General features: G+C 33.6%; 1 protein-coding gene across 4 annotated transcripts; it reads right to left on the bottom strand.

Moving 5' to 3' along the window:
• Window positions 1-5002: 5002 nt before the first annotated feature.
• Window positions 5003-12339, bottom strand: LOC107421946 (pentatricopeptide repeat-containing protein At5g04780, mitochondrial-like). Of its 4 annotated transcripts, none has more exons than XM_048477924.2 (4): window positions 12185-12339; window positions 10557-10876; window positions 6186-9351; window positions 5003-5517 (listed from the first exon to the last, which is right to left on the bottom strand). In XM_048477924.2, the coding sequence occupies exon 3, from the start codon at window positions 9299-9301 to the stop codon at window positions 6470-6472; it is 2832 nt and encodes a 943-aa protein (XP_048333881.2). In that variant the 5' UTR covers window positions 9302-9351; window positions 10557-10876; window positions 12185-12339; the 3' UTR covers window positions 5003-5517; window positions 6186-6469. The 4 variants fall into 4 exon arrangements, with proteins under 4 accessions (XP_048333881.2, XP_048333883.2, XP_048333884.2 ...); XM_048477926.2 differs by having other exon boundaries at window positions 10557-10788; window positions 12185-12334; XM_048477927.2 differs by having other exon boundaries at window positions 10557-10791; window positions 12185-12331.
• Window positions 12340-12692: the final 353 nt, after the last annotated feature.

Here is a 12692-nt window from a genome sequence, read left to right on the forward strand (position 1 = left end):
GTCAAAGGAGAGAGAGAGAGAGAGAGAGAATAACTGCTGGTGTTTTGATGGCTCGGGGAAGAAGAAGGGAAGAAAGAAAAGAAAAAAAAGAAAAGAAAAGAAAAAGGAGGTGTTTTCCCACGTGGGGAAAAGAAAAGAAAAAGAAAAAGAAAAGAAAAAGGAAAGAAAAAGAAAAAGAAAAAGGAAAATAAAAATAATTAAATAATTAAATAATAATATTATTATTTAAAATAATAATAAAAATAATTTGATTTTACACATGGTTGACATGTGGCTTCTCAACATGGTGACACATGGTCACCTTCATTAAGTCACACGTGGCACATCGTTACGCGTTTAAAAAATAATATTAAAATAATACAGTATTTGAAAAACTCTACAGGTCCATAACTTTCAAACCACATGTCCAAATCGGACGTGCCGCTAGTCTACGGACTCGTATCGACTAGTACTTTACAACCATGCATGAGTCAACGCTCAACTTTGCATGAATAAAAGTCAACTCCGTCACCCCTTGGACAGTTTGGACCTCAACTTGTTTTGCTCATAACTTTCAAACCGTAGCTCCGTTTTCAACGTGCTACTAGTCGACGAACTCGTGCTAACGTGTACTTCGTAACGGTACCTCAGTCAACCTAGAATTCCAACCGAGTCAAAAAGTCAACTTTTGACCCCTTCGGTCAACGGTCAACCTCGGTCAACGTGCAAAAATTCCGACATGGTTCGGGACGGGGTGTTACAATGGTTTTGTTGTGACGTGTTCGTTGCCATGATGTCCTGAACAAATCAAGGCTTCAACTGTACAAAAAGTCAACTATGAGATCCTCTTGATTAACTTTGTCAATTCCGATCAAATTTGGTTAAAAATTTAAATTCTGCACTTTTTCTCGTGTCAAGATATTACAATTACATGTTGCATAAAAAAAGTTTGTTTTTCATATGTCATTTAATAAATAATGTTTGCTGTCTCCACTCTCTCTCTATATTGGAATAAGATTCTGATTATCTGTGGAAAAGGAAAATCAAAAGATAGATTAATAAATTTTTTGCCACGTTTGGTAAAGTACTATATATTGTTCATGCCCAATTTTATATCATACAGATTTCTTCCAGTTTATTTCTATTACAAAAAGCACCATGTAGTTCAAAACAATTCAGAAATACCAACCGGTATTAGTCAATTTCCATTAAATTTAACTGAGAAAAGCCTTCTTTTTTTTTTTTCTCCAAAATCCTTTCCTATTTTTTCCCCAACAATTAACTTGATGGATATTGACCTCTGTTTTAGAACAAACCCAAGCCGCCACTCTCATCAAGCAAGCTGACCCCTTACCATCGAAGTCGAAGCCAATTCTTACCTCACAAAACCCTCTCCCCTGCTTCTTTTATATATGTATATATATAAATATATATTTTTAATTCTCTCTCTTCGTCTATCATTTTTTCTTTTAATCTTCTTCATAAATTTTCAATGTCCCAAATCTTACCATTCAATTTGTATAGAGAGGAGGATGATTAGAAAAATGGAGAAAATGAGGAAGAAAGAATGGGGAATAAGAAGGAAGAAAGATCATTTGGTTGAATAAGCAAAAAAAAAAACTGCGAGGGAGCTCTCTTGCTAGGCTTTTTTTTTTTTTAATTTTTTTTTATATATTTTTTTAGGAATGGCTATGATATAGGAACAAAAAATCCAAAGAAGAAGAAGAAGCTAGAAAAAAAAATATTTATATACATTTTTTTCATGATAGTAGTTTTATCGTTTTCTTTTTAATTATATTGTTTTTAGAATAATTTTAATAATATCAAATCATATTTTTAATCACAAATAAGTGTAACATTACAAATATATCCTTTATCTGTTAATTTTAACAGCGTTAAAATAATGGTAGGGGGTGTGGTTGATTTTTTTAAAAATCTGAGATATGGTTTTGTCATTACTCTAAATCTTAGACTCTAAATCTTAGGGTGTAATTGAAATATTCTCTTGAAAAAAACGTAGTAATCACCTTATCTCTATTTAATGGGGAAAAAAAAAATTTGTTCATTTTTTTAGCCTATCCAAAGTAATTAAAATTAAAATATACTTTAAATAACATTAGTTAAAAAGTTTTCAATTTAATTTTTTTATATTAAAAAAATGAAAGTTAAAAAACAAAAAAGAAATTTATTCCTACTAAAGATATAAGGGTAATTAAAGCTACCATATCAAAGGTATAAACGTAATTTATGCTGCCACATAGTAGAAAGAATTTCAGGAGAAACAATTACAATCATTTTTTTAACTAAAATATTAACACTAGAGTTTAATTTATAAAATCTTTGTATGGTATAGTGGGTTATTTGTCATTTTCATATTTTAAGGGTTTTACATAACTATCAAATAGTATGTGGGAGCTTTATATATTTTACCTTTAATTTTAATTTAGGTGTAAAAAAAAAGAGAGTTTTTATTATTATTATTATTATATTGCGACAAATTGGAAAGGGGAAATTATATGAAATTTTCTACTCATCAATAAGCTATTTGAAAAGGACCAATAAAGAGAAAGGCAATCGTGTAAAAAGACCTGACATCTTAATTATTAGCTAGTTGTATAGAATTGATTAAGAAAGTTGACATTAAATATTCCTTTTACATGTTTTGCAAATATTAATAATCAATACTATTGTTATATTGGATGAAGGAAATTCATATGGAAGATAATGTTAGAGGTTACTGAAATTTAGTGATGACAACTCACCATTGATTAATTTTATTGGGTACATGCAAACCCCAAGGCCTTGAAGAAATTAATTAATTTAATTATGAGATTTCGAAATCCAATGCCGGCTCAAGGCACCAGTCAAAAGCCGTATGCCTAGGGCTCCTAAAACAATTGTCACCAAAATATTCTTCTGCAAATATGAACAGTTCTTTCCCAGATACAAGCATGGGTATATCAGGATGGCTTTTGGCCGAATGATTTCTTTCAAATTAAGTTAAATAAATAATGTACAATTAAACATTTTACAAGAGAATAGTTGCTGTTGTATATGATTTTTACATCAACAATATAGAAGTCCTCTAGACATTATGGTCAACAACCAAGACCTCAATTCTATAATCCAAAATATCAAAATCAGTAAAAACATATAACAGCAAAAGTTTTGTTGTTGATAAAGGATAATGAAATTAATAACTTATCAATACCATTACTGCACTGGTTTATTGAACCATGTGTCTGGTCCCAACTACAAAACCAAAATTTATTTCGCCTGTACCATTTTACTCTGTTATTGTTGTGGGGTATATCGCGAAGATCAAGATTCCTGACATGTAGTACAGGCTAGAACACTACCTTTGGAGCTTAGGTGGTTTGCAGATTGTGGTTGGTTAACTTTCTCAACCCTTTATTTGTTAACTTTAATGGAAATTGACCAACGGTAGGGTGTTTATCATTTAATACCGATAGATGGTCTTTGTGATCTTATAATAAAAGGACAGTGATCCCAAGAAGACCCACCATCCGTAAACAATTTGAGAATGCATATATAGTTCTAAAGGTTTTTTCCAGTGTCTAGTTAACAAGAATTAATAAGCCATGTGAAAAGGTAGAGAGAGGAAAGTTCAAGATGACATAGATTTCATACAAACAGGACTTTCCAGAATTTAAAATGAATATTGTTGCAGGTAAGTTCCACACCAGCAAAAACAAAATGAAGTCTTGTCTAGAAGCATTATCCATGTATAATAACCAAGGCTCCTAATATTGTTAACTGTATTTTGACTTCGTATAAAACAAGAAAGTCTAGAAGAATTATTACCAAAGACATGAGACAAAAATAACAACTATATTTATAGAAATATGTTGGGTTTCCTTTTTCTTGGTTATCTTCGCCATGGCCACCAACACGCGGTCATATAAGTTCAGAAAGAATTACTTTGCAGTTTTTTTCCCCCTTTTTTTTTATTTTTTTGGGTCGAAGAATTACTCTGCAGTTTGAAATAGCTAAACAGCGTAATTTAGGTTAAAGATTCCACGAATTTGCCTCTCTTTTATCCATATGAATCTTAGGCTCTTTGTTATTAGTTTTTGTAGGCAATTGTAGTAGTGTGGCAGATATAGGTGTTGATCTTGTAGGGATAGATGCAAAATGCAACCAATCTTAAGTAATCTAATTTTATTATAATAAAGTCCATTGCAATCAATACAATATTAAGGCAACATACATGGTAGCACACAAAACTTTTGCAAACATATATGATCAAAGTTGGAACCTATGGCATTTTTGTGTGTGTAACAGGCTATAAAGAAAAGGATATAGAACTCTCACAACGCACATTGTGTGTCTATTCATTTTGTAAATGGATTCAGGACATGGATTTATGATAAAAAGTTAAAAACCATCAATCGGGGCTAAGAGCTTATTGAGCAAGAAATATTACTTTTTGTAGTCTGTACTTATGGATCAAAGTTTCAAACATCCAGTCGTTTAGTAATGATATCCCGCCTCATAAATAATCATTTTCATGCATTGCTATTTCCATGTTCAGGATTAGAATAGAGGCAATGTCATCACTAGCTAATTGCGAAGCTGATTTTAGAATTTCTCCACCTTCATGATTTTTCCTGATAATCCAGCAGGGTTCGATGCAGAATTACCATTTACATATTCGGAAAGTCTCTCATCAGCTAACTGCTTTAATAGTTTCTGCACTTCAATGGGCTGAAGATTTGAACCATGTAGCTGCTTTTATGTAAACTACATGTTTTGCACACCACGGTGGTTTTCATACATTACAAGGTGAGAAGACTTTCTAAGAGACAAAAATTATGATTTTATCATCACCCAAAATTATATCAACTTAAAATTTACATCCAAAACCCAAGCAAGTTCATGCTTCAACCATTCCAAACTTCAAAATTAATACATTTCTTAACTTTATCAAGTAGTTACTTCGCATATTTCTATATTTTCCAACCTCACAAGAGGAATAAAAAGAAACAGATAAGCATGAGAATGTAAAAACTTTTCCTGGAATAATTAAAAATACCGCTAGGAAGGACAAGAATAAATTTAAGTGCCGGTTTCACTTCTAGTTTATAATGCTTTAACGCGAAACCTTAAAAATGCAGCCTCTTCAGTTTTCAACAAAAGCTATATAACAACAGTTTTTTTTTTTTTTTTTTTTTCTCTCTCTTTCTCTGATTATATAACTGCAGTTTGACATGAACAAACTCCGGATGAAGCTGTAACAAAAAGATATTCAGACATTGAACTTTGAGTTTAAAATTCTCAATCGGCAAGGGCAGAAGGATTCCATGAAGAAGGAATTTCGCATGCTTGGACAGCATGATATGTGAGATCTTTCCAACTCAATGTTATAGAGAGTTATGAACCAACCATCAAAAGAAAGACTCCTTACAGGAGTTTTATCCTTCTTCCAGCAGCCCTTGAAGTCGAACATAGCGTTAATAAACAGGCCCATGGAATATTACCAGATAAGGACAATTCCTCATTAAATTGCTCTGACATCTGTAGTACAACAAATAAATACAACATTTAAGTAACACACAAACGCATTAATAGCAAGGCGCTTGCTAGACCATTGAAGACCTCATTCCACTCCATTAAAGAGAAATTTTGCATTGACACATGGGTAAAAAACAAAGAAGCAGCAGAAGATATTCCAGTGCTGAAATCTATAGTAGCAAAATCATATCAACCAAAAAAATAAATAAATAAATACACTTCCATTCGACTAGATATATTGATGAAACCAAATAGTCATATATTACAGGCTTTAACAATGTCAAACACAGTGCAAAGCCTAACCATGTCATAAACTGTTTAGGCATGACAGATTCTAAAAATTTAAGCAAGCAAATAAAATGTTATCCCCTACAAAAACCAATGGAACTCAACTCACCCGGTTCAATGGAAATGACAATTAAAAACAAAAACAAAAACAAAAACAAAAACAAAAAAAAAAAAAAAAAAAAAGCTCCAACAATGTTTTATCAGAAAACAATCCTCAAATACAGAAATATTAACAAATATATCAAATTTAAAACTACTTTACTTAAGTCAGACAACACCAATACAATACCAAAAACTAATTTCTCCCATAAAAAGAATACACCTACTCTTTTTCCAAAAATATATATAAAAAATAAATAAAGACATCAAAAGAAAATAAATACCTGGTTGAATGGAAGGCCAACAGAGCAAAACCTTGTGTGATTGCCTTTGTGGCACTTGATGGACATAGAAACATCAGGAGCAACAACCCCTCCAGGAACCACGAGGTCCCTCATATTGGTCTGGTCGAGTTTGATCAACCTCTAACAGGACCTAGCTTACACGACAACAAGCACATATCAATGCAAACCCAATTATCAAAACTGCCTTGTCTGTCATGGAATGACGATTGAAAGCAGAAAAAGCCATGGACTCTGGATTACATAGCAGTTAGATCTCTATAAGGTCACCAATAATCCCCACAAGAACATGAACCATCCTTAAAATGGTGGAATCTATTGATGTCTCTCACAATAATCTCCCGTGACACAATTTTACAGATGAACTTGAATGCAGCATGGCAATCCGGACAGACACGCAGGTTCTTCTTCACCCTAATTGGGGCTCCTGGTGGAGTAGCAATCAAACCAAAGGCCACTGCCAGCTTCTCACTATGGTGTAATAAAAGCTGCTCTTTTTCACTTCGTTCCACATCATGGAGGTCAATCTCCACCATTGGGACATAGCCAGCTTTATTCATAAGGTCACTCAGTTCTTCAAGCTTTGCATATATTTCCTTGCATCTTGAATGGCTTCTATCTCCCACTATAAAGGTATGTACCTTGTCTTTGATCTCTATCCAACTGATTCCAGGTTCCTTCTTCACCTTGCTATCTTTCATAGATCTTCTCACCTCTGCCACATTGTCCCATAAGCCAGCTGATGCATAAATATTTGCAAGAAGTACATGGGTACCTGATTTCTCTGGCTCAAGAACTAAGAGCCTTTCAGCAGCTTGGCGACCAACCTCAATATTTTTATGAATTCTCGCAGCACCAAGAAGTGCCCCCCAAACTGATGCGTTTGCTTCAAATGGCATTGTATTCACAAGCTCCATTGCCTCATTTAATTTCCCAGCTCGGCCAAGTAGATCAATCATGCAAGCATAATGCTCCTGCATAGGTTCAATCCCAAACAACTCTTTCATTGATTCAAAATATTTTCTGGCTTCAGTCACTAAACCTGCATGATTGCATGCACAAAGGACGCTTACTAAAGTTATATGATTGGGCAAAACACCGTCTTTAAGCATCTGAGTAAATAATTGCAGGGCCTCGTTCCCATGCCCATGTTGAGCAAGTCCTCCTATCATTGCAGACCACGAGACTATTCCTCTCCGTGGTATCTCACTAAAAGAACGATCTGCATCATCTATGCTCCCACATTTTGCATACATGTTAACTAGAGAATTCCCAGCAAAAACATCAGACATGAACCCAAACTTCAGAACGTGAACATGGATCTGTTTTCCTTGTTCATATGCTGATAAATTTGCACAAGCATTTAGAAGAGAACTGCAAACAAAAGCATCTGGCATGATCCCCTTATCTTGCATTTGAAAATATAGCTTTAGAGCTTCTTCACCCTGTCCATACTGAGCATAAGCTGTTATCATGGATGTGAAAGCAACTAAATCTCCAATAGGACATTCTTCAAAAATTCTTGCTGCATTTTCTATGTCACCACATTTTCCATATGAATCAAGAAGGCTGTTTACAACATAAATATCAGATTGAAGACCTGATTTTATAGAAAGTCCATGAACTTGTTGGCAAACCTTGATAGCCTGCAAGCTGGCTGCTGACTTCAGGACTGTTGATATGGTAGTCTGGTTGAAGCCTACTCCCTCCTTGTACATGTCAGCAAAAAGAAACAAAGCTTCTATGTCTTCCCCATTCTGTGAATGTCCTGAGATCAAAGCATTAAATGCAATCAAATCCTTCTTTGGCATCAAACTATGAATCATCCTTGCATTGCGCATCATCTCACACTTGGAATACATATCAATTAATCCAACACCCACAAACAAATCTACTTCTGTATCCATCTTTATCAAGCTAGAGTGCAACCATCTACCCAAATCCTTCAGCCCCAATGCAGCACAAGATTTTAGAGTACTTGATAAGGTAAACATATTTGGAGGTATTCCTGATCTTTTCATGTCCCCAAACAATTTTAAAGCCCGATTATGTTCCTCATGAAGAACACAACCAGCTATTATAGCGTTCCAAGAAACAATATCCGGCTGTGCAATTTCCTGAAAAGCAGAAATTGCATCTTCTAGATCTCCTACTTTGGCATACATGTCAACTAGTGCATTTGCTGAGAATGGATCTGAATCATACCCAAGTTTTATCAAGTATCCATGAATTTTTCTTCCTTGCATACCATCACATAAACCTGTACAACCATTTATTATACTAGACAAACTATACTCATTTGGTCTTATCCCATTCATGATCATTTCCTGAAACAATTCCACTGCCTCTCCACATAAATCGCTCTGCACGTAACAAGAAAACAATGCATTCCATGAAACAACATTACGTTCTGGAATGGCATCAAACAGTCTCTTTGAATCCCCAAACTCCCCACATTTCGCATACATAACAACCAAAGTATTTGCAACAAAAACATCAGTCTCAAATCCAGTGATTACTGCTATCCCATGAACCTGCCTCCCCAGTCCCAAATCCTTTCTAACAGAGCATGCCTTCAAGACACTTGGAAGGGTAAACTCGTTAGACTTAACACCCAATAGGTGCATATCATAAAATGCATAAAGGGCTTCCACACCAAGCCCATTTTGGGCATACCCCGATATCAAAGCAGACCAAGAAACTAAATCCGGTTCTTTACTTTCTTCAACCAGTTTCCGGGCATACCTAAAACGCCTACACTTGGAGTAGAAATTGATCAAATGGTTCCTGAGATTCGGTTCTTTGGATAATCCAAACCTGATCAACTGGGCATGGATTTCCATGCCCACACCTGAAGTCTTGGAAGCAGTACATTGTGATAAGAGTTTAGAGTAGGAAATGGAGGTAGGTCTGTCACTTTGAATAAAACTTAGAATGGCAGTGTTTTGTGTATCTCCGCCAAATTTAGAGGAGGTTTGGAAGAGTTTAGGAGAGCATAAAAATTGGGCTGAGAGGGGTTTAAATGGCAGGTAATGTCGTTGGAGAAGATTGTCTCGGAGGGCATGGAACAACCAAAGCTTAATGGTCCATTTGATCATACTGCCTCTGAGATTTCTACACTGTTATTGGTAGGATAATCCTAGCACATCTGGTACGTGCATGAATAAATTACATTACAAACAGAAAAATAAATATATATAATAAAATATAAAATAAAAGGTAAAGGTTTGTTAATAGGTAAAACTGTTGCATTCTTGCAAAATATATATCGATAAGTTTCTTGTTGAAACAAGGGCATTAGCATTTCACCTAAAACATAAAAAACCAGATGAAGAAAAGCACACAAAAGGTGTTCATTTTATTTATGCAACATGATAACACAAAAGCAATTACCCTCTTTTTTTTTTCCAACACAAAGTTCTACTTTCAATTTACCCTTCTCTTCATATCTGCCAAGTGCCACTCAATCTATAACATCGATGTTCAAATCCTCTAGTTCATAGGCACCAAAGAAACCTCTAATGGAAAACTGATTTGGTTGGAGGTAGCCCTTTCCAAATGTTTTCACTGACAACTATTTCCAATCCTTGACCCTTGAATTTTGTCTTTTCTTTTTTTCCCCAAATGCACATACCTCTAGACATCTTTTGCATTCATTTACAAACCACAACCATGAACTTTGTTCTTAATTCTTGCAAGTTACAACCACAACACTTTAGATGAAATAAGTATAAACTGAGGCCAACCTTACTCCTTTATGACACATAAGAGACACCTTTTAAGGGCCATAACTAATACCGTCTTCTTATGTCATATCATATGACATATGACTCATTTGTTCTCATGCTGTTATTGTTACTTCCATTCCCATAACTATATTAGTTCAAATTGGAAATATAAACTAAATATATTTCCAGCTATCAATTTTTGTTTAACAAAGAAAAAATAGATAAAAGTAAGCCAAAATTGATATTTCCATTAATGAATAAACAAAATTGTCAAACACGCATCAAAATTGAAAGATGGAAGTGCCAAAATGGCTTGCTGAGCAACTGTATATAAATAGAAGACATGAAGTTTTATACTTAACTCAAGCTAATGAAACTATTAGACAAGGAGGCCAGATTATAGGTACAGAAAAGCAAAATTAATTTCTATTACATCAAACAGTTTTCTCTGCAAGAATGTGACCAATTATTACACTTAAAACTAAAATTCTAAAGGTCAATCAAAACCAAACAATCATCACAAAGGACAAACAAAACCAAACATTCAGCATTCCCAACCAATAACTGAAGACCTTTGAATCAATTACATTAAAAGGCAATGAAAAGTATGTAGAAAAGTAGTTACCTTGGAGAGTTCAAGCAGAGCATTTCCCTTAACTTCAGGGTTAATGAGCTCAAAAACCAAGTGCTCAGCAAATGCCATTTTCCTGTCTATGTTACCTTGAGCTCCTGTTACACTCGATGCTGATATACTCAGACCCCCAAATGCCACATTCAGTAACAGCAACTGGGGAAGATTCGCCATTGATTGATTTCTCTTAAAAACCCTTGATTTCCCTTTCTTTACCCCTGAAACTCTACTTTATATATATATATATATATATGTATATCTATATATAGATATACATATATATATTTTTTAATTAAAAATAAAAAATGTTCCTCCTTTTAGTCAAAATCACCAACATTAAAAAATTAAAAAAAAAAAAAACCATCAGCAGATTGATCATTAATACGCAAAAAGAAGAATACCCATCAATCGAAACATGAAAGATCAATACCATTTCTTTCTGAAAGTCACAAAAACAAAAACAAAAAATAAAAATAAAAATAAAAAAAAAAAGATTTGACTTTTCGGTTACTCACTCGTCGGTTCAGGAAATGGTGTGATTTAAAATTTGCATCACACATTCAATCACTTCCAAACCATGAATATGGTGATAAGAGAGCCCATTCATCACGATTGGTTTTGAACTCAGGATTCATAAAATATAAATATGCTATCCGCCTAAACTTCTTTAGCCAAAGAAAATATTGCTATGACAGTCCAAATCTACAACCAACGATCAATTAAGCTTCCATATATCGAAATGTAGTTTCTTTTTTCAGGCAATATTTGTTCTTAAACATACTCTTAACTTCGTACCACAGCTAACTCCTCTAAACATGTCCAACTAATCATGGAAAAATGTTTCAAAACTTACACATTTAAGGCTAGAGGAATAAAGCAAGTTATCGAAAATGAAAGGGAATACATATTCGTCCACACAAAATAAAAACTACTGGGTTTCTCACATTTCAGTGAGTTCGCTAGGTCTGACAACATTAACACAAGAATCGTGTATAATATCATAAATATATATATGTATATATATATATATATGCAATAATAAGATTGTAAGATTAGAATTTTATTATCTTTTGAAAGGAATTTAAAGATACAATTAACAATTCATATGAAAAGGAATTTTAAAGATACAATTTACGATTCATTATGAAATGATTGCTTTGCAATATCTGACCATTCACTATTACCATCATCATTCTCTTCAAAAGATGCAAGTAAACCAGGATGATTTTCTTTTCTGCAATACGTGAATATTTTCACCAAATCTCCAAATAAGCAAATATGAAACAAAACCGTGTTTCAGTGAACTTCTTTTACTGGCTGATTTTCATTATCAAAATGCACAATTACAGAGTCTACGTCTTATAAAGAAAAGCAACAAAAAAGAATTACACCCACAATAGAAAAATCAAGAATTTTCAGTTAATCCCATGTTGGAAATTAAATTATACAGATTACATACAATTTAATAGTCCCATCTTCACTGTTTTTCTATTCAGTTCAAGCTCAAAGGTCTTCCAATCATATAAAAAAATTACACAAAATCATGAAAACTATATATTAATAGTGTAAACTAAGAAAGAGAAAATTTAATTAAAAGCAAAGAGAGAGGGGGAGACACCTACCTTCACCGGCAGCAGAACAAGGTCGACAGCGGCGTCGACAGGATAACGCCGGAGAAAATGGCCGCTGGAGGCAGAGGAGAAAAAATGGGGAGGGGGTTTAGCGGGCAAAGAGAAAAGGGGTTTAAGGGGTTTAAATTTTATCTTAGGGAAGAGGGTTTTTTTTTTAAAATTTTTTTGAATTTTCTTTTTTAAATATGCTCGGCACCTATAAAATGTAATAAAATAAATTTAATGCAATGTGACTTATGTATATAATTCATTTAGTTGTATTTTATGCACTGAATGTAATCAAATTTTACAAATTTTATTGTATTTGTTTTCGTAGCTTCATTCGATAATTATTAAAAACCTAAATTTTTAGATCAAATATGCCAATTTAAGTCAAATGTTACTTCTTTTTGTTTTTTTTTTTGGGGGTAAATTTAATATTTATTGCTTCCCACTATACTCACTTCATGAAGCAGTCATATTTGTTATCTTAGCACTCTATATTAGCTTCAAACTTTAG

This window comes from Ziziphus jujuba, chromosome 3 (assembly GCF_031755915.1).
Source record: "Ziziphus jujuba cultivar Dongzao chromosome 3, ASM3175591v1".
NCBI classification, from domain to species: Eukaryota; Viridiplantae; Streptophyta; class Magnoliopsida; order Rosales; family Rhamnaceae; genus Ziziphus; species Ziziphus jujuba.